At 38.0% G+C, this 23,625-nt stretch overlaps 1 protein-coding gene across 6 annotated transcripts in view; it reads right to left on the reverse strand.

The window, feature by feature from the left end:
* Wdr33 (WD repeat domain 33) overlaps positions 1-23,625 on the reverse strand; it is a 111,912-nt gene that overhangs the window by 68,244 nt on the left and 20,043 nt on the right. For all 6 annotated transcript variants that reach the window (XM_026388154.2, XM_026388145.2, XM_077802373.1 and 3 more), the window contains exon 2: positions 282-508. In XM_026388154.2, the coding sequence (XP_026243939.1) occupies positions 282-485 (204 nt within the window). In that variant the 5' untranslated portion in view covers positions 486-508. The remainder of the gene's footprint in view (positions 1-281; positions 509-23,625) is intronic.

Here is a 23,625-nt window from a genome sequence, read left to right on the forward strand (position 1 = left end):
CATGCGTTCGGCCCGGGTTCGATCCTCAGCACCACATACCAACAAAGATGTTGTGTCTGCCGAGAACTAAAAAATAAATATTAAAAATTCTCTCTCTCTCTCTCTCTCTCTCTCTCTCTCTCTCTCAAAAAAAAAAAAAAAAGTGAATTGAGGTAAAGTGAGGCCCTTTTTATGTGGCTTCGTCTGAAATTCCAGTTCACCCAACTAATTCAAGCAATACAAGTATACTTACTTCTCTACATTCAGGCAACTTTCAAGAAACCAAAATTTGGTTATCTTACCTCCAAATACTTAATTACGGATGGATTGTAGTCTATGGTTTTTCGGTTTACAGCTTTTCTCATTCGTTTTCCATCAAAGGTAAGCTGCTGCATTGCTTGCTGCTGTGCAAAGTCAGGTCGCTTATAAAACAGTTGTCGAGGTGCCTGGTGTTGGAACCGTGGCATGTGGAAAAAACGAGGAGGAGAACCAATTTCTGTGGCCATGGTGATGTTTTCCTTCTAGTACACTAGGACAGGAAAAAAGTACTTTCATTCAATATCAGCAATCTCCTTCCAGCAAGTACTAAGGATCAAACCCAGGGCCTTGCACTTGCTAGGCAAGCACTACCACTGAGCAACATCCTCAGCCCATGAAAACATTTTTAAATGCACATTTTTTAATGATTTTCCCCCTTTTATAACATATATCTTCTTTACTTTTCAATCAATCTACTTAAAATAAATATGAAATGAGTGGCAGAGACCACTTATACATTTGAAAACAGTTACTAGGTATAAAACAGAGATACAATTAAAACCTCTTCTGTACAAATATGAGGAAAATGACTGAGGTCAAATGCAAAACAATTTGTTGAGTAAAACTTGCATTGAGCCAGGCAAGGTGGTGCCCACCTGTAATCCCAGTGACTAAGGAAGCTGAGACAGGAGGATTATGAGTTCAAAGCCAGCTTCGGCGATAGCAAGGCACTAAGAACTCAGTGAGACCCTGTCTCTATATATAGGGCTGGGGATGTGGCTCAGTGCTCCTGGATTCAATCCCCAGTACTGACCCCCACCACCACCACCAGAAAAACTGTACTAAAAAAAAGGCCTTTAACTTTTTCTTGAGGGCTGGGATCGTAGCTCAGTGGTAGAGCACTTGCCTAGCTCGTGTGAGACACTAGGTTAGATTCTGGGCACCACATAAAAATAAATACATAAACATATACAGAAAAACTTTTCCCTAAATACCCAAGTACTACTTGTATTCCAGAAATAGATTCGGCATGAAGAAAAGAAAAAAATACAATTGCATTTCAAATGAAGAGTCACCCCTAAATTAAACAAAAACAAACCACCTCACCATACAGTGATCAGGCTTCATATATGCTTTATATGCTTCAGCTCCACACCGTGCAAACCATTAAGTTATGGGGCAAATTTGTAAAACTGAGGCTACTATAGATAACCTCAAGGACTCTTTTCACTCAAAGATACTGTTTTGTATGAAATACTTATTCCTTTAGGCAATCTAGTGACTAATCTACTGAACAAATTGGAAAACACACTTAATTATCCATGATCGTGTGCTCAAGTCCACGTCTGCATTATAATTTTGCTTCTAGTCCCAACTACTCACAAAGTACCTTTTTTTTTCTTTTTACAGTCACAGTCATATACTATGATTTACAGTTGAATATAAAACTGGATGGGCAAAAATGTAAATGCTTTTCTTAAAAGAAAAGTTAGGACAGCTGGGCACAGCGGCACACGCATGTAATCCCAACAACTCAAGAAGCTAAGATAGAAGGATCACACGTTCAAGACCAGCCTTAGAAACTTAGCAAGACCCTATCTCAAAAGGGGGGGCGGGGAGCTGGGGATATGGCTCAGTGGAAAAGTGCCCCTGGGTTAAATTCCCAGTATCAAAAACAAGCACCACTGCCACCTCAAAAAAAGTCATGACAACTTTCACATTTTAGAAAATGCTAAACAATTCACTCATTTATAGAACCTAAACATCTAGTTAAGGTAACAAAACCTACATACAAGGACTAACAAAACCTCAACTTTGGGGATAACTTAGATTGAATAGGAAAGTATTCTTAACAAAGATAATTCAAACTAGAAAAAGACACAAGAAAATGAAAAGATCTTCCATGTTGACGGACAGGCAGAATTAATGCTGTTAAAATGGCCATACTGCCAAAAGCAATATAGAGATTCAATGTAATTCCCATCAAAATACCAATGACATTATTACAGAACTATAACAAAAAAAGTCCTAAAATTTATTTGAATAAAAGACCCAGAGAAGCCAAAGCAATGCTGTAGGCATCACAATATCTGACTTCAAAATATACTAGAGCTAGAATACACTCCAACTAAAAACAGGAATACGGTATATTTCTTATAGTAAAATGACCTAGCTAAAAATCAACTAATTCCACAAATGTGATCCAAAATCAACTTATTAACTGCTTCATACAATTTAGTACAATGAGCTTTCAAGTAAATTGAGGTTAGAGATGAGGCTCTGGCTTCAAAAACAAAACAAAGCCAAAAACCCCACACCCTGAAGGATCATAAACAGGCCTGAAGTATAAAGTAGCAATTTTTCTTTAAACCAAAAATTATATCCTATTGGTGGTTCTTAAAATCAAAAGGGTTGACAAGCAACCTTGAAGATTAAAAAAAATAGAATATATGAATAGTGCACATTTGAAAGAAAAGAACTGTTCTTAATTTCTGCTACCACTGTACATTAATAAGCCAAAGAAAACCACATATAACCTCTATCTAGTATGGGCACAGTGCCTAGCCCATAGTAACTATGACACCAGTTATCAAATCCAAAATTTCTACTAATCAAAGCATCTGGTCAACACAAGTAAGCTTGTTTTCTAAAACTAAGATAACAGAGTTTTAACTGAAAGCAGATTCGTAGTTTATTTTTTTTAGTATTTTTTAGTTATACATGGACAACATCTTTATTTATATATATATATAATTTTTGTGTGGTGCTGAGGATCAAACCCAGTGCCTCACATGTGAGAGGCAAGCTCTCTGCCACTGAGCCACAACCCCAGCCCAGATTAGTAGTTTATTAACTTGCTAGGATAACAAATACAATCACTGTAGTGCTCTTAAAAACAATGAAAGTTGGACTGTGGTTGTGGCTCAGTGATACCGAACTTGCCTATGTGAGGCACTGGGTTCGATTTTCAGCACCACATATAAATTTTCAGCACCACATATAAATAAACAAAATAAAGATCCATTGACAACTAAATAATATTTTTAAAAAATAATGATGAAAGTTTTGACATTCACACTAACATTAAATTCCTGGCCCCCAGTTTTAGAACCTCAGCCTAGGAACCTCTGTTTTAGATTATCTCCAGTACATTAGGTTCTGGCCTGAGAATCTAACCTAAAAGAGATTTTTTAAAATTTTTTTCCTAAAAGAAATCTGATGCCTAATATATCACTGAACATTGAGGGATCTACATGACTAGGACTAGGCCAGTAACAAAATGATCAATATTTTTTTCTCTTCAAAGTACAAACATTTAATAATATAGAGGCTGAAAAAATTAGTAGAATATTTAGTCTTTTAAATGACAACAAGGAAGCTGTTTAAGTCTTTAAAAGTTTTTACAATTCTATATCTTGATCGTGATAGTAGATACATGAATCTATGCAAAAGTCATATGCTTTCATTTATATGACATTTATGAAATGAAGAAATGGCAGAAATGGGGGAAGGACTAGTGGTCACCAGGAGTCAGAAATGGTACACAGGTGTGGTTACAAAAGATCTCTTGTAGTAATGAACTGTTAAACTAGACTATGGTAACAGATACACAAATATACAATAAAACAAATCAGAACATATAATCCATATGATAAAACTACAGAACTGTATGCACACATACAAGCGAGTACAAGTAAAACTGAAGGAAGTCTGTATAATATGTACATCAAATGAATGTCAATATTCTGCATGTTACTTTGAACTTGGGCTTTAACAATGACTTTAATGTGCCATTTCAAAAGCTCAACTTATAATAAATCAGACTTCTTAAATATAAGTAACAACTCAGTATTTCAAGTGCAATTCTGTAATAGAGAAATCTGTACCACCAACAGTTTTCAGTGGATTACTGGGTATGGTTTTATTCCCTTTCATTAGCATGCAAAGCAAGGTTTTCCATCTTACACTATTTTTCTTAACTGGATTGTATTTTAACACCTGTTTTAGCCAATAAAAACTGGGCAAAGGAGGCTGGGAGGCTGGACAGGTAGCTGAGAGGTTTAAAAAAAAAAGTGACAAATTAATTCTCAAGGGATTTCTGAATTTGCCTCAGCAAAAACCAGATAAAAACTATGTAATATTTTCTAAATAAGGTAATTAAACCATAAAGTCACCTCCAAAATCAGGAATAAAAATGCAAACATAAAAGTCTGAGTCAAAGCCAGCAGTCTCCAAATTTTGCTACAAGTTGCAATCAAACCACAATCTAATAAATAAGTAAATAAAGCAAGCCATTTTCATTCTGATTTAATGACAAGGGGTATGAACTGGGCAGCAGATACTTTTTAAAGACTTCCAAAGTGATTTTAAAGTGCAAAAAAAATTGGGAACCTCTGGATTAAGTACTTTAGGTTACTTCTGAAAGAGTTTCCCTATGAGAGTAAGTCATTAAACTTGTATCATCTTAGGTCCCCCTTCTTCCCCCCCCCACCAGTGGGGGTGAAGATGGGGCCTGGAAGTCAGGGCCCCCAGTAAGGTAGGCAAGTGCTCTACTACTGAGATATAATCCTAGCCAGGCTCCCTTCACCCTTAAAAATTGAAAATCCCTGCCGAATTTTTGCTTACTGTGGTATTTATAGATATTTGCCATATTAGTAATTAAAATTGTAATAAGCAGGGCATGGTAGCATGCACCTGGAACCACCAGAGACTCAGGAAGTTCAGGCAAGAGACTCAAATTCAAGGTCAGCCTCAGTAATTCAGGCCTCCCAGCAGCTGGGGAAGCTGAGGCAGGAGGATTTTGAGTTCAAAGCCAGCCTCAGCAAAAGCAAGGTGCTAACCAACTCATGATCCTGTCTCTAAATAAAATATAAAATAGGGCCAGGGATATGGCTCAGTGGTTGGGTACCCCTGAGTTCAATCCTGGTACCAAAAAAAAAAAAAAAAAAAAAACCCTGGGGATGTAGCTCAGTGATAAAGTGACACTGAGTTCAAAAAACGATGGTTAATAAATAAAATTGTTACTGATTCATTTTATAATTTTTATAGTAAGTCCATTTTAATCTTATAGTGACTATCTTCCCTTCCCTAAAAACAATTAAATCAGCATTATTTTTCACATTTTTGTGAAATGTTTTAAGATCTACTTCAATTAAAAACAGCTACCTTCTCGCAACTGGCTTCACCACTGGCAATATTATTTGTGACACATAAAACTATACGAAGCCAGGTATGGTGGTACACACCTGTAATCCCAGTGGCTCAGACTGCTAGTTCAAACAAGCCTCATCAACTTATCGAGGCCCTAAGTAACTCAGTGAGACCCTGTCCTGACATAAAATACAAAAAAGGCTAGGGATGTGGCTCAGTGGTAAAGTTATTGTAGAAACTCTTTGCTATTCAAAAAAAAAACTTGACAAGTGATAATTATTAAACATTAACTACATCATATCATCTGAAATTCTATTAACAAGCTTTTTTTGAGAAAGAGAGAGAATTTTAATATTTATTTATTTATTTATTTATTTATTTATTTTTAGTTTTCGGCAGACATAAAATCTTAGTTTGTACGTGGTGCTGAGGATCGAACCCGGGCCACAGGCATGCCAGGCAAGCGCGCTACTGCTTGAGCCACATCGCCAGCCTATTAATAAACTTTTTATAGTTACATTAAAATACACTACTTTATCTTATAATTTGAATAGAACTTTTTTACCCACTCATGATTTTGTAACATAATGCATTTATTTTTTATTTTTTTTTAATATTTATTTTTTAGTTATGGGTGGACACAACATCTTTGTTTGTATGTGGTGCTAAGAATCGAACCCGGGCCACACGCATGCCAGGCAAGCGCACTACCGCTTGAGCCACATCCCCAGCCCACATAATGCATTTATTATTTACTAATTTCTGAGAATTACGCTTATCATTCAATTGTGGTCACATCTTATTCATTCATTCATTCATTCATTTATGGTACTGGGGATTGAGCTTGGGATTGAGCCACATCCCCAGCTCTATTTTGTATTTCATTTAGAAACAGGATCTACTGAGTTGTTTAGCCTCTCGCTTTAGCTGAAGCTGGCTTTGAACTCGTGATCCTTCTGCCTCAGCCTCCCCAGCCACTGCGATTAGAGGCGTGTCATGTGCCACTATGCACATTTCTTATAAAATACAATCATCTTGACTAAAGCCACCACTAGACTCATCATAAAATGTATTAATTATTATGAACATCAACTTTACAATGACAGAAACAAGCTTTCTAAAACTCTAATCTTGAAAATTCACTTTTTTTTTTAATAACTGCAGATACTGACAGTTGTTTCCCTTGAAGCAATGGAATCCTTTCATTTATTTTCAAGAAAAATGTTTGTCATGCAAACAGGTCTAAATGACATAATTTATCATTCTTTTCTTTCTTTTTTTTTTTTTAACATAAGACTATGTTTTAGAGCAGTTTTAGGTTCATAGCAAAACTGAGCAGAAAGTAGAGTTCCCATATACTCTCCCCAAAAAAATAGACATCCCTGCATGAGTAGTGCATGTTATCATCCATGAACCAACACTGATATATTGTTTATCACCCAGCATCCATAATGTGCATTACAGTTCACTCATGGTGTGCATTCCTTGAGTTTTAACAAGTATATAATGCTATATATCTACTATATCATACAAGATATCACACAGCATAGATTCACTGCTCTAAAAATCCTGTGTAAAAGAGCTGGGGGTATAGATCAGAGACAGACCTCCTGCCTAATGTGTGTGAGGCCCTAGATTCCATCCCCAGCACAAGAGGAATAGGAAGAGAAGGAGAAGAGGAGGAGGAAAAAAAAAAAGGAAGAAGAGGAGACGAAGATGATGATGATGATGATGATGATGATGATGATGAAGAAGAAGAAAATGAAGGCAACTACCACGGAGAATTCTTCTGTATGTAAGAGGAGAGGAGACTAAATCCTGCGCACCCTACCTGTTTATCCTCCTTCCCTCCACCAAACCTCTGGCTACTTTTCAGTTTCCATAGTTTTGCCCTTTCCAAAAAGCCATAGGATTAAAACTATTCAGTATGCAGCCTTTTCAGATTGGCTTCTTTCACTTAGCCTTATGCTCTTAAGGTTCCTCCAGGATTCTAGGCTTTTACAATGTTATGGATATGACAGAATTTGTTCATCCATTAAATTACTAAAGGACTTTTTTCGCTTTTCAGCAATACTACAGATTGAACAAAAGAATTTATACATGCTAGGCAAGCACTCGACCACTGAGCAGCAACCCCAGCCCATTTGCTTTGAGCCAATAAGCTGCCAATGCTGGCATCAAACTTGCCATCCTTCCACCTTGGTATTACAGGTGTGCAGCACCACACACAGCTCTGAAAGGCCTTTTGGTTATTTCTAAGTTCTGGCAGTTATGAATCAAGCTGCTATAAACATTCATGTGCTGGTTTCTGTATGAAGGCTATTTTTAACTCCTTTAGGTAAATACCAAAAACACAGTTACTACCATATGGTGAGTATGCTCAGTTATGTTCCCCCCTCCCCCCACAAAAAAAAAAAAACTGCCAAATTGTGTTCCAAAATGGCTGTACCATTTTACATTTTCACAAGCAATAAGTAAAGGTTTGTGTTGCTCTTTATAACTGACAGGATTTGGTGTGGCCAGTACTTCAGATTTTATTTAACCTTACAGGCTTTTACATGCCTGTTGTTTCATTTTGCAATTCCCTAATAACATACAATATTGGGTATCTTTCCATAGACTCAGGTAACATTGTGTATCTTCTAAGTGTTTACTCGGGCTGGAGATGTGGCTCAAGTGGTAGCGTACTTGCCTGGCATGCATGCGACCCAGGTTCAATCCTCAGCACCACATACAAATGAAGATGTTGTGTCCGCAGAAAACTAGAAAATAAATACTGAAAAATTCTCTCTCTCTCTCTCTCTCTCTCTCTCTTTAAAAAAATAAACAAAGCAAAATAATTGTCTTAAAAAAAGTGTTTACTCAATCTTTATCCATTTTACAACCAACTTATTTGCTTTCTTTTTCTTTCTTTTCGACTGAGAACTGGACCAAGATATGTTTAGCCATTGAGCCATACCTAACGCCCCTCACCCTTTTTTTGGTTTTTGGTTTTTCTTTGCTTGTTTTAAGGGGGGAGGGGGGAGGGAGGGAGAGAGGGGGGAGGGGATTTTAATATTTACTTTTTGGTTTTTCAGCGGACACAACATCTTTTTTTTTTTTTTTTAACATGTGGTGCTGAGGATTGAACCCAGGCCACATGCATGCCAGGGGAGCGCGCTACCACTTGAGGCACATCCCCAGCCCTGCTTGTTTGTTTTTGAGACAGAGTCCTGATAAGTTGCTTAGGGCCTGGCTAAGTAACTGAGGCTAGCTTTGAACTTGTGGTTCTCCTGCCTCAGCCTCCTGAGTTGCTGGAAATACAGACATGTATTATTTGTTATTTGTTTTCTTATTGTTCAAAAGAGTTTTTTCCTTTGCTTCTTTCCTGTATTTTAAACCAAGGGACACTCTACCACTGATCTACATCCCCACCCCTTTTTATTTTGAGTCTGTCTCAGTAAACTGTCAAACTGTCCTTGAACTTGTGAACTCCTACCTCAGCATTTCTGAGTAGCTAGCTGGATTTACAGTTATGTGTCATAGTACCTGATTTTTGGGGGGTGGGGGTGGAGGGAGTGCGCCAGAAATTGAACTCAGGGCACTCAACTACCAAGCCACATTCCCAGCCCTATTTTGTATTTTATTTAGAGACAGGGTCTCACTGAGTTGCTAAGTGCCTCACCATTGCTGAGCCTGGCTTTGAACTCAGGATCCTCCTGACTCAGCCTCCTGAGCCTCTGGGATTACACTCATGTGCCACCACGCCCAGCTGCACCTGACTTTTTTTGTGTGTGGTGCTGGGGATTGAACCCAGGGCCCTGTGCATGTGAAGCAAGCATTCTATCAACTGAGCTATATCCCCAGCCCTGCACCTGACTATTTTTAAGCATTCCTTGCATATAATAGCTTGCCTGTTCATAATCTTGAGTAATATTTAAATTTATATGTAATAAAATTCACTTTTAAGTTCATGTCTAGGTGCATGTATATTTTGATAATTGTACAGTATCATGGAACAACCACAATAAAGATACAGAACAGAAGCCAAGGGTGGTGACACACACCTGTAATCTTAACTCTTAGGAAGCCAGGCAGGAGCATCACAAAGTTTGATACCAGCCTCAGCAATGTGGCAAGACACTGTCTCAAAAAAATAAAAAGGACAGGAAGGGCAGCAGAATAGAATAGACATTATGATTGCTGTATGTATATAGGTGTATGTATATTGAGCTGTATGTATAACAGTGTGATTCTGCAATCCTTACAATCAGAAAAAATGAGAAATTATACCCCAATGATTCAAATGTATGAATTGCCAAGATCATTATAATGTCGTGTGTAGCTAAAATAAATAAATAAATAAATAGGGCTGGGGTATAACTCAACAGAAAAGTATCTCCTACGACTATTCCTAAACTCTAGCAACCACTAACCTGTTCCCTACCATCAAGTTTGTTTTTATCAAATATCATACAAATAAAACCACACATACTGCATCCTTTTGTTTTGTTTTGTTTTGTTGGGCACTGGGGATTGAACTCAGAGATATTCAACCATTGAGCCACACCCCCAGCCCTATTTTGTATTTTATTTAGCATCTCACTTTTGCTAAGGCTGGCACTAAACTCTGGATTTTCCTGCCTCAGCCTCCCGAGCCACTGGGATTACAGGCATGCACCACCAAGCCCGGCATACTGTAGCCTTTTGAGATTAGCATTTTTCATTTAGCACAATGTTGTTAATAATAATTCCTTTCTTGCCAGATGGTTGGCACATACCTGTAACCCCAGCAGCTCAGGAGGCTGAGGAAGAGAATAGCAAGTACTATGTCAGCTTCAGCAAGTTAGCACAACTTAGTGAGATCCTGTTTTAAAATTAAAAAAAAAAAAAAAGCTGGGGCTATAGATCAGTGGTAAAACATATCTGGGTTCAATCTCCAGTAGCCCTGCCCCCAAAATCCCTTCTTTTATTGCTGAATGCAGTGGAGCTACCACAGTTTATTATTTATTTACCAGGGACATTTAGAATATTTGCACTGTCTTGCAATTTCAACAAAATTACTATAAACATTAGTGTATAGATTTTGGTGTGTGCTGCCCATGGTGATGCACACCTATAATCCCAGCAACCCGGGAGTTTGAGGCAGGACTGCCAAGTACAAGGCTAGCCTCAGCAACTTAGTGAGGTACTGTCTCAAATTTTTTTTAAAAAACTGGGGTGGGGCTGGGGTTGTGACTCAGTGGTAGAGCACTTGCCTCGCATGTGTGAAGCCCTGAGTTCGATCCCCAGTACCACATAAAATAAATACATTAAATACAGGTATTGTGTCCATCTACAACTAAAAAAATATTTTAAAAAAGAACAAACTGGGGTGCAGCTCAGTGGGAAAGCACCCCTGAGTTCAATCTCCAGTCAAAAATAAATTAATTGGGCTGGGGCTGTAGCTTGCTTAGTATGTGTGAGGCACTGGATTCAATTCTCAGCACCATATAAAATAAATTAAATAAAGGCATGTGTTCATCTACAACTAAAATACAAATTTTTTAAAAATTAACTAGATAATTGATTCATTAAACTGTTGAATAATAAAGGTATTGTGTCCAACTACAATTGAAAAATAAATATTTTTAAAACAAAATACATACATGCAAAGAGATTAATTTTGGTGTAAATGTATTGGGTACATCTCTTAGTAATGTTTGGGATAAATCTCTCAGGGAAAAATCTAGGATTCAAACTGTTAGGTCATATAAATTCCATGTTTAATCTTATGGAAATCTGCCAAGCTGGAATTGAAAATTCCAGTTACCTAATAACTGGTATTGTCCATTCTGGGGAGGAGAGCATTGTTTGTTTCTTGGCCTTTCTAATAGGCAAGTAATGATCTCATCATGGTTTCATTTTGTATTTCCCTGATGACTTAAGAAAGTCACACATTCGGGCTGGGGATATGGCTCAAGCAGTAGCGCACTTGCCTGGCATGCGTGCGGTCCGGGTTCAATCCTCAGCACCACATACAAACAAAGATGCTGAAAAACTGAAAAATAAATATTTTTCTTAAAAAATTCTGTCTCTCTCTAAAAAAAAAAAAAATGAACCTCAAGAAAAAAAAAGAAAGAAAGTCACACATTCTTTTGCAACTTTTCTTGTGTTGATTTGCTTTCTGGATATGTTTTTTGGCAAAAATCTTCTGCAAATTTTTTACTGAGTTGCTTTCTTTGTACCAGGAATGGAACCCCCATGGGCAGTCAACCACTGAGCCATACCCTCAGTCCTTTTTTGTACTTTAGAGACAGGGTCTTGCTATGTTGCTTAGGGCCTCAATAATTTGCTGAGGCTGAGTTTGAACTTGAGATCCTCGATGCCCCCTGAGCCTCTGAGATTACAGGCATGAGCCACTGAGCCTGGCCTGTTATTTTCTTATCGTTGAGTTTTTAATTTCTATCTGTAATCTGCCCTTTGTCAGGTATGTGATTTCCAAATATTTTCTCTCAGTCTGTCACTTCTTTCATTCTCTTCTTGGTATCTTTTCTTCCCCCACTTATGTACGAGGGATTGAACACAGGGGTGTTTAACCACTGAGCCACATCCCCAATTTCTTTTTTTATTTTTCATTTTGAAACAGGGTATCACTAAACAACATGCCTGTTGTTTCATTTTGCAATTCCCTAATAACATACAATATTGGGTATCTTTCCATAGACTCAGGTAACATTGTGTATCTTCTAAGTGTTTACTGGAACTTGCCATCCTCCTGCCTCAAGTCTCTCAAGTGGCTGGGTTTACAGGCCTATACTACCATGCCCAGTTTCTTCTTGGTATCTTTTAAAGCGCAGAGTTTTTTTATTTGGTTTGGTTTGTTGTTGTTGTTGTTGTTGTGTTGTTTTGCTTTGTGTGCATGCTGGGGATAGAAGCCAGGGCTTTATGTATGCTAAGCAAGCATTCCATGCCAATCCTGAAGAGCAGATATTTTTAATCTTGATGAACTCCAATGTATCAATTTGTTATTTTGTGCTTTTAATTATCTCTTTAAAAAAAAAAAATCTTCAGCCAGTGGAACATGCTGTAATGTAATCCCAGGGGCTCAGGATGCTGAGGCAGGAGGATTTTTTTTTTTTTTTTTTTTTAAAGAGAGAGTGAGAGAGGAGAGGGAGAGAGAGAATTTTTAATATTTATTTTTTTAGTTCTCGGCGGACACATCTTTGTTGGTATGTGGTGCTGAGGATCGAACCCGGGCTGCAGGCATTCCAGGCGAGCGTGCTACCACTTGAGCCACATCCCCAGCCCGGCAGGAGGATTTTGTGTTCAAAGACAGACTCAGCAACTTAGCAAGGTCCTAAGCAACTCAGAGACCCCATCTCTAAATAAAACATAAAAAGGGCTGGGGTTGAGGCTCAGTGGTTTAGCATCCCTGGGTTCAATCCCAGGTAGCATTTTAAAAAACAAACAAACCTTTATTGAAGTCAAAGCTAAAAAGATATTTTCCAAGTTCAAAGCCAGCCTCAGCAATTTAGCAAGGCTTACCTAAGCAACTTAGTGAGACCCTGTATCAAAAATTTATCAAAAATTTAAAGAAATAAGAAATAAAAAGGTTGGTAAGTGTTTCAGTGGTTAAGCACCCCTTGATTCAACCCTGGTACCACAAAAAAAAAAAAAGAAAAAAGAAAAAAAACAGTGTCTCAGCGATCTTCATTTTTCTGACATATTACATCATTTTTACAAACAACTTATACAATTATTTAGGATTTCTCTTATTTCTTTCATCAATGTTTTAAATCCTTTGTACATTTTGTCAGCTGTATACCTAAAGTTTTCCGCTTTGTAGCACTAGGAATCAAATCTAGGACATCGTACATATAGGCAAGCACTGTACCACTGAGCTATATCTGCAGTTCTGTTTTTTTTTTTTTTCTTACTTCTAGATCTACTGTTCATTGCCAGTACACAGAGATGGAATTAATTCTTTTTTTTTTTAATAATACCAGGTTGCATATGAGATGATGTTAATACCTAAAGAATCGGCCACAAATGCCACTCGTTAGCCAGAAATGTTTTATTTCGAGAGAATATTACTTCAAGATTCTTTTTCTGGTTTTTGTTTTTGTAGTGGGGACTGAATCCAGGGGTGCTTAGTAACTACATCACACCCCCCCAATCCTTTTTATTTTTTAAGACAGGGCCTAAGTTGCTTAGGGCCTCAATAAATTGCTGAGGCTGGCCTCAAACTTGTGATCTTCCTGCCTCAGCTTCCCTAATCACTGGGATTACAGGTATGCAACACCACGCCCAGCTGCAATTAATTCTTTTTTTTTTTTTTTTAAAGAGAGAGTGAGAGAGAGAGGGGGACAGAGAGAGAGAGAGAGAATTTTAACATTTATTTATTTTTTCTTAGTTCTCGGCGGACACATCTTCGTTTGTATGTGGTGCTGAGGATCGAACCCGGGCAGCACGCATGCTAGGCGAGCGAGCTACCGCTTGAGCCACATCCCCAGCCCTGCAATTAATTCTTACATATTGTCCATATTCACTACAACCTTGCTAAACTCACATATTAATTCTAGAAGCTTTCTTACAGATTTCTTGCAATTTTTCTACAAAGACAATTATATGTAAACAGGGACAATTTTATTTCTTTCTTGTTTTGTTTTGTTCTTATATGGTAATAGCTATCAAATTTTTTTAAGTGCTCTTTTCAGGCCAAAAAAACAAAAATCTCTTTTATTGCTAGTTCCTATGAATTTTTATCACAGGCCAGGTATGGTGGCACATGCCTATTATCCCAGCTACTTATGAGGCTGCTGGTGTGGCCAGCAGTTCCAGTATAAACCACTTATGCATTACTGGGTGGTTGCCAAATCAAATAAAAGTCACCTTTCTGTAATTCTCTGTTAGGATCACTTGAGCACAGGATTTAGAGGCCACCTGGGCAACACAGAAAGACATCATCTCAAGGAGAGAAAAGACTATTCAGGTTTTCTTTTCTTTCTTATTAAAATAACACCAATAAGTATTAAAGCAGATAACAGATTTCCATTCTAAAAGGTTTTCTGTAATACAGCACAGGAGGATTGGGAGTTCAAACCAGCCTCAGCAATTTAGCAAAGCCTTAAGCAACTTAGTGAGAACCTATCTCTAAATAAAATATAAAAGGGGATGAGGCTATGTGTGGCTCAGTGGTTAAGTGCCCCTGTTCAATTCCTGGGTACAAAAAAAAAGGTAATTTTAATCATGTAATTGATCAAAATACCTAACTCGCAATAACCACTGCTGTTTTATTTAATAATGCATTGTTGCTTAAATGCTTAAAAGTTTGGGTATAAAGACTGGATCTACTCAACAGGGAGCCACAGTACTTAAACTAATGAATCAATGTTACAACACCTTTGAGGTGGCCAAATGTAAACTAAATGTTTTAATTGTGCAATTTTGGATAACTCAGCATCAGGTATTTCAGTAAATCTGGATTGCCCTACAAGCCCTTGCACTATAACTGCTTGCCACTTGAGTGTATTTTGTGTAAGGTTTTAGTGCCAGCAAGTAAACATGAGTTTATTGACTTAAAAGACAAAGTTACCAGGGAAAATAAAGAAAAGAAAAAATATATTGTGCCACCACTAGCTAACTGTATCTGCAATGGTGAATTATATGTATATTTGTACAGCTTAAGGAAATTTCCATATTGTACAAATCTTTGCAATGTTTTAAACAGCTTCCTAAATATTCCACAAATTAGATTTAACATATTTAATGTTCCCTTGTTAAACATTTGAATTGTTTTCAACCATATCCTACTAAAATATCAAATAGAACTATGTACATAAAGCTTTTTCTGAAAAACCATGTTTCCATCATAAATAAGAAGAACTGTTAAAGTCAAAGAATCTGCTCTATTGCTATCAGGTTAAAACATATACATATATTATCTCTTCTTTTGCTTTTTAGTTTTCTTGATTTACCAAGAAGACTGAATGTTTATTATTTTCCATTTTTTTTAAATCATTTTACTCCTATCACTACATGCACTGTCTTCTCATGTTCCTGTGTGAGAGTGTGGTCAGGGAGAGGACTTGGGGGGGGGGGGGGCAAAGGAGGGAGAGAGGGATAGTGATCGCACCCACATAGAAAGTGCACCCAGAGCCTTACACATGCTAAGCATGAGCTCCATGTTTTACCACTTAGTATAGCCCTGCCCTCTTTTGTACACTGGTTTGGTGAACCAATCTGAAATAAGGTCTTTGTCATTTGTCTCTTATCTGATTAGGCTCAAAGTAGGTTTGGATTTTGAATTTTAAAAACAGACTTCTTATACTTCTGGAATTCACAAGCAAAAATGGTTAGACCTACCAGTGTTATTGCATGCAGATACAGGTTTTTTTAACCACTCTATATAATATATAATATTCCCTCAATGAGTATAACATTATTTATATTTTATTATGTCTGAAGGACTTTGGAATAATTCTCATTCACAATGATGAAAATAATACTGCTAAAAATTCTTTATTTTATTGCTATTACGAGTCTTGAATTTTAGTTACGCTGTTGTAGAGAATAATTAAAGATATAAGTTGTACATCTTTGATTCCAAAGGAGGTTGAGCACCTTTCCATGTTTATTGGTCCATCTGTATATTTTATGAAGCATCTGTTTAATTCTCATGTTTAAAAAAAAAAAGTTTAGAGCTGGGATTGTGGCTCAGCAGTACAGCACTCACCTAGCAAGTTCGAGGCCTGGGGTTCGATCCTCAGCACCAAATAAAAATAAATAAATAAAGGTATTGTGTCCAACTACAACTAAAAAATAAACAAATAAATATTTTTTAAAAGTTTAACAGTGGGCTGGGGATGTGGCTCAGGCGGTAGCGCGCTTGCCTGTCATGCATGCGGCCCGGGTTCGATCCTCAGCACCACATACCAACAAAGATGTTGTGTCCGCCGAGAACTAAAAATAAATATTAAAAACTCTCTCTCTTTCTCTCTCCTCTCTCACTCTCTCTTAAAAAAAAAAAAAAAGTTTAACAGTAAAATTACTTTATTGTTTCTCTATGATCAAGTGGCAGTGGATCCTAAGTATTCACAGATTCTAAATTTACAGATTTTTTTCCTTGCTAGTAAAATTGAACTGTCACTCTAAGATCAACACTCACAGTGTTTTTGAGCAGTCATTCTGCCACACAAAGCACATGTTCACAAGTATCTACTAAAGCAGTGAAAACTTTGAGCTGCTCAGAGCCTAAGTCAGTGGTCAACCAAGACAACATTTCACCTTCTTGTTTCAGGTCTTTTTTCTGTAAACAATATCCTTTTTGCAGTCTAATGTGTATCTTTTTTTTCTTGGTGATTTTGCTTTTTAAAAAGCCCCTCCCAGCTACTGCTAAAATACTAATATTACCAAGAGCAACAAGGCTGTGATGTGCTTTATGGATAAAATATGTGTGTTAGATAAGCTTGGTTCAGGCATGAGTTAAAGTGCTGTTAAGCATGAGTTCAATATTAATGGATCAATAATATACAGTAAATAAGGTATCTTTAAACACAAGCACACACAAACAATGTCTTATTTTTTTAATATTTTTTAGTTGTCAATGGACCTTTATTTTATTTATTGATAGTTGGTGCTGAGAATCAAACCTAGTGCCTCACATATGCAAGGCAAGCACTCTGCCACTAAGCCACAGTCCCAGCCCAACAAGGTTATATATTCTTGTTACTAGAAGCTTGCAGCAATCTAACCCTCTATTTTCCCTAAGAGGGAAACATTTGCTAATTCACTGTTCACATTAAGAAAGCATGGGGATGCTGGGCACCTGTAATCCCAGTAGCTCAGGAGGCTGAGACAGGAGGATCTTGTCTCCGCCTCAGCAACTTTGAGGAGCTAAGCAACTCAGAAAGACCCTGTCTCTAAATAAAATATAAAATAGGGTTGGGATATGGCTCAGTGGTTGAGTGCCCTTTAGCTCAAGGCTAAGAAAGAAAAAAAAGAAAGAAGGAAAGGAAGGGAGAGTGAGGGGGGAGAGGGAGGGAAAGAAAAAGAAAGCATGGTGGCACTGTGTGGTCCCAGCTACTGGGGAGGCAGGGCAGTATTCCAAGGTCACAGTAGGCAGCATGATGAAACCCTTTCTACAAAAAATGTTCACAGTGACATTATAGAATTTAGTGCTAGGAATAACAAGAATTAACTGGATTTGACAGTACTTCCTATCCACAAGTAATAATAATAGAATTGGATAGATCTTCAAGAATTTTCTCTTTTAAAACTCCTTAATAGGGGCTGGGGATGTGGCTCAAGCGGTAGCGCGCTCGCCTGGCATGCGTGCGGCCCGGGTTCGATCCTTAGCACCACATACAAACAAAGATGTTGTGTCTGCCAAAAACTAGAAAATAAATATTAAAAAATTCAAAAAAAAAAAAAAACCTCCTTCATAAAGGTACTGTATCCAACTACAGCTAAAAAATAAATATTTAAAAAAATCCCTTCAGCAGAAGAACCCCTTCATCAAGTCTTATTCTAGAATTAAGTTCAAGATAGAGAACATGGCTGGACCACTCTTTACTACTTACTACACCTGACTCCTCCACAGAACCCCAAGCAACAAAAGAAGGGGACACAGCCTAACATCACTGGAATACAAAGAAATGCAAAGGAGGGAATCTAAGGCTTTACTTAAAGCTCAAAGCCCTGGTTCTCTGCCACACTGAAGAAAATTTTTGACAACTCTGGTTCTTTGTTTCCTCAATCTCTAAAATGAGGGAACAGGATCGGGACCTTTAATATAGCTTAATATTTAAAATTTGTAGGACTGGGGATGTGGCTCAAGCGGTAGCGCGCTCGCCTGACATGCGTGTGGCCCGGGTTCTATATTCAGCACCACATACAAAGATGTTGTGTCCGCCGAAAACTAAAAAAAATAAATATTAAAAAATTCTCTCTCTCTCAATAAATAAATAAATGAATAAATAAATAAATAAATAAAGATTTGTAGAGCACAAGTACAGAATGGTAATGACTTAAAATCTTTTGACATTCAAGAAATTTTTGCTAAATGGCAAAAATTTATATACCATGGTACAACTGGCTGTGATTTCCAGAAGTACCTTAACCTATGTATAAACTTACCAAAAACCATCCAAAGACTGAGCAGAGATCCAGAGATAATCTAAAAACTTCTGTTTTGCAAAAAGGTCTTTGAGTTCTGTTCATGAGCATAAGCAACCACTGGAGACTGACTAAATAAACTACTTCAGTATTTCTAGATCATAAACCACTATGTATTTTGATTTTTACATAATCATTAAAAATGCTTATAAATTTTTAAACAATGGTAAGTGAAAAAAGTCAGATTGTAAAATAACTATTTACAAATTAGTGCTGGGGTTGTGGCTCACTGGCATAGCACTTGCCTAGCATGTGTGAGGGACTGGGTTCAATTCTCAGCACCACATAAAAAAATAAAGATATTGTAACCATCTACAGCTAAAAATATTTTTTAAAAAACAAACAAAAATTAGAAACTCTTTTCTCTCTGTATCCTGGTATCATGACCAGCGCTACTTTCCTTCACCACATTCTTCAGCCATGATGTCCTACCTTATTCAGGCCCTGAGGAAGGAGTTGGCCATCTATGGACTAAAACCTCTGAAACTGGGAAGGACAGTACCAGACCTAGAACCTGGGCCTCATGTATGCTAGGCAAGTGCTCTACTACTGAGCTACATTCCTGGTCCTCTTTAAAACAGGGCACAGCCTGGAACTGTGATTCTTCTGTCTCAGCCTCCTGAGTATCTGGTATTAAAGGATATATGAATTTTTCTTCATTTTTTAATCTAAGGAACTTAGAAATAGAATATGCAAGCATGCATCTTATTCTACATTCTCATGAATATTTATCATTTGTACACTAATGAAGAATTCCATTTTCATATAGTATACCAAGTAAGTTATTGTTTTCTTTTTCTTTTTTTTCTTTTGCTTTTTTGGTATTAGAGATTGAACCCAGGGATGCATTACTGCTGAGGCACATTCTCCACCCTTTTTTTATATTTGGTTAGATACTGGGTCTTGCTGAGTTGCTTAGGGTCTCACTAAATTGTTGAGGCTGGCTTTGAATTTGCGATACTCAGTCTCCCAAGATAACAGACATATGGATTACAGACATATGCCACCATACCCAGCATGGTGGGCATATCTTTTTTTTAAGAGAATTTTTAATATTTATTTTTTAGTTTTCGGCGGACACAACATCTTTGTTGGTATGTGGTGCTGAGGATCGAACCCGGGCCGCACGCATGCCAGGCGAGCGGGATACCGCTTGAGCCACATCCCCAGCCCCCTGGTGGGCATATCTTATCATCGAAAATAAATAAAAAGGGACTGAGGCTGTAGCTCAGTGGTAAAGTGCTTGCCTTGCATGTGTGAGGCACTGGGTTCAATCCTCAGCACCACATAAAAATAAATAAAAATACTCTGTGTTCATCTACAGCTAAATAAATATTAAAAAAAAAAGAAAATAAATAAAAAGAAATGTGTACTTGTCTGCATAAGTCAAAAAATTAAAAGGAATATAGTGAAAAATTAAGAGTGGAGAATTATGGCAAAATCTTTCTGCTCTCTTTTTTCCCCAAGTTGTCGCAATAAATATGGATTGTTTTTATAGTGAATTAGGATATGGTATTTTTCTGGGTTGTTTCATTTTGTATTTTTTTCTTGTGTGATACCAGGGATTGATCCTAGGGACTCAGGCATCCTAGGCAAGTGTCCTACCACTCAGCTACATTCCCCAGCCCTTTTTCATTTAATTTTATCTTGATACAGTGCCTCGCTAAATTGCACGGGCTGGTCTCAATTTTCAATGCTCCAGCCTCTGCCTCCCAAAAAGGTGGTATTATAGCTGTACACCACTGCATCCCACTGTTTATCTGTTTTTAAAAATGCTTTTCCAGCTGGGCATGGTAATAATAATCTATAATCCCAGTGGCTCAGGAAGCTAAGGCAGGAGGATCACAAATTCGAAGGCCAGCCTCAGCAACTTGGTGAGGCCCTAAGCAACTAGCAAGACCCAGTATCAAAACAAAGAAAAAGGCCTGGGGATGTGGCTCAGTGATTTAGCACCCCTGGGTTCAACCCCCAATGCCAAATAAATAAATAGAACTTTTTCAGGAGTAGGGATATAGTAACTCAATTGTAAAGCACTTGACTGACATGCATGAGGCCCTGGGTTGGATACCTAGTATTGCAAAACAAAACCCAAAAAATTTCTAAAACTAACCTTGTCACATATCCCTACTACCCTTTGTTGGTACAGTCTTATAACAAAATTCCGAATTATTTTTGTAAATTAAGGCTTATTTATAAGCAGTTTTACAAAACATATCTTTGTAAAACTGCTTATAAATAAGCCTTAATTATAGCATGTAAAATCCTAGCAAAGCAGTATCACACTGGTAAAAACTATGACTTTTGTGGAAACTATAAAATCCCTATCAGCAGAAACTGAATGTTTTGAATCTATATTTCCCCACGCCTCGCACAGATCCTAGCATACATTAAAATTTTTACAAACGTGTTTTAAAATATATGCTAACAGAAATCATTCTTGGAATACTCAAAAATTGCTGCAAGCAGGCTCATCCAATTAATGTTAAGATTTTAGGGCAGCTGGGCACAGTGGTGCATGCCTGTACATCTATAGGCTGAGGCAGGAAGATCCCAAGTTTAAAAGCAGCCTCAGCAACTTAGTGAGGCCCAAAGCAACTCAGTAAGACACTGTCTCTAAACAAAATACAAAAAAAGGGCTGGGGATGTGGCTCAGTGGCTAAGGGTCCCTAGGTTCAATCCCCCATACCAAAAAAATAAGTGGGCAAAAGTTTGAGAACACAGTTCCCAAGTACCTCCCCCACAATACTTATTAATTTAATTACAAAGAAAAGAACAGTAATTATATGGTGGAGAGTCCAACAGACAAAATATTTGCTGACAGAATAGCAATGTTTGTGCTTCTACATGACAAGGAATAAGCTAAGGTTTTTAACCAAATCAATAAGAGTATTTCAGGATAATCTAATTAAAATACAGAGTATGTTGTTCATACTCTTGAACAAACATAACAGAGACAATTAGTGAAACAAACTTATCAGTCCATCAAGAGGTGTGACATGCAGGGGCCTGAGTCATGCTCAGCATGCATGAGGCACTGGGTAGGTAAATAAGAACAAATAAATAAAGGTATTGTGCCCATCTACAACTAAAAAAATATTTTAAAAAAGGAGATGTGGCATGGGGTTGAGTGTGTAGTTCAGTGGGACCACACACTCCTGGGTTTGACCCCCACCACCTCAAAAAAAAAAAAAAGTAAGAACAAGAGCAAGAGAGGAGCTGTAATCCCAATGGCTCCAGGAGGCTGAGACAGAGTTCAAAGCCAGCATCAGCAAAAGAGAAGTGCTAAACAACTCAGTCAGACTCTCTCTCTAAATAAGACAGAAAATAGGGCTGGAGGTGTGACTCAGTTGTTGCGTGCCCCTGAATTCAATCCCCAGTATCAAGAGGGAGAGGGAGAGGGAGAGGGAGAGGGGGAGGGGGAGGGGAGGGGAGGGGGAGGGGAGGGGAGGGGGAGGGGAGGGGAGGGGAGGGGAGGGGGAGGGGGAGGGGAGGGGGAGGGGAGGGGAGGGGGAGGGGGAGGGGGAGGGGGAGGGGGAGGGGAGGGGGAGGGGAGGGGAGGGGAGGGGAGGGGAGGGGAGGGGGAGGGAGAGAGGAAGGGAGGGAGAGAGGCCTGAGCACACCTACAGACCCAACTACTCAGGGAGACTGAAACAGAAAGAACAGTTGAACCACAAGTACAAGACCAGCCTAGGCAAAACACAGACGATGCCATCTCAAGAAACAAAACAAAAAAATACATGACTTGCCATGCACAGTGGCACACGCCTGTAATCCTGGAGACTAGGGAGGCTGAGGGAGGAGGATAGCGAGTTCAAAGCCAGCCTCAGCAAAAGGGAGCCACTAAGCAACTCAGAGAGACCCTGTCTCTAAATAAAATACAAACCAGGGCTGGGGATGTGGCTCAGTGGTCGAAGTATCCCCGACTTCAAGCTCCAGTATCCAAAAATTAAAAAAAAAAAAAAAAGACTTATGTATTACCACTGTTGGATAAAAATAGCAAACGACAGTTTCAACTAGTCCCAAGTCAGGTCTAAGAAGCACTAAGACTTATTTGCAATACTTCTCCAATGGGCAAGTCTAAAAAATGCAAGACAAGAAAAGCAATAGTAATTCATTTATTTAAATATTATCCAATACCCAGAATTTGGATGGATAGGCTTAAATGATAAACTAAACAGAAAACAGAATGGTCTGCTTCTGCTTCTGAATCCAGATACATCAGCAAAATGAAAATTATAAGTATGAAACTAAGAAGTACAAGAGATCTTTTATTTAAAGAAAGGGGAGGAAGCTAGGGCAGTGTAGCTCAATGGTAGAGCATGTACATACAGACATAAAGTGCTGGGTTCAATCTCTAGCTCAAAAAACATAAAAAGAAAAACAAAATCTTCAAAGTTCTTTTAAGAATCTGTTCTCAGAAGAGATGTAAAGACAAGATCTATTATCTAACTTATATAAAAATAAAGGGTCTCTTAAAAACAAAAGTGGAATTGGTGAATTATTTATAGCAAACTTCCAGTTTAGAATGGACTAAATAAAGTGGGGCGGAGCAGGAGTCTGCAGTTCTTCTCAAACTAGTGTACCTCAAACTGATACACTTAAGAATCACCTGAGAGGTAGTTAAACTATGATTCCTGGGCCTCATCTCTAAAGACTTTATTTAGCAGACCTTAAGGAAGACCTGAAAAGATACATTCCTAAGATATTCCAAAGGTGATACTAATATCCGTGGAGTATATGTTCAGTAGCATCACTTGAGTCACAGTCCTAGAACTAGTGGAAAACTAACTACAGAATTAAAAAGCCTTTGAATTGAGCTGGTCCCAATGGTATACAAGGTAATCCCAGCTATTAGGAAGGCTAATGCCAGACTGGGCAATATCACAAGACCTTCTCTCAAAATAAAAAGGGACTGGGGAGCCAGGCACAGTGACACACACTTGTAATACCAGGGATTGGGAGGTTGATGATTACCAAATCAAGATCAGTTTCAGCAACCTGGCAAGACCCTGTCTCAAAAACTTAAAAAAAAAAAAAATAAATAATAGTCTGTGGATATAGCTAATTACCCTCTGTTCAATCTCCAGTACTCCACCACTT

The sequence above is a fragment of the Urocitellus parryii genome, chromosome 1 (genome assembly GCF_045843805.1).
Source record: "Urocitellus parryii isolate mUroPar1 chromosome 1, mUroPar1.hap1, whole genome shotgun sequence".
NCBI classification, from domain to species: Eukaryota; Metazoa; Chordata; class Mammalia; order Rodentia; family Sciuridae; genus Urocitellus; species Urocitellus parryii.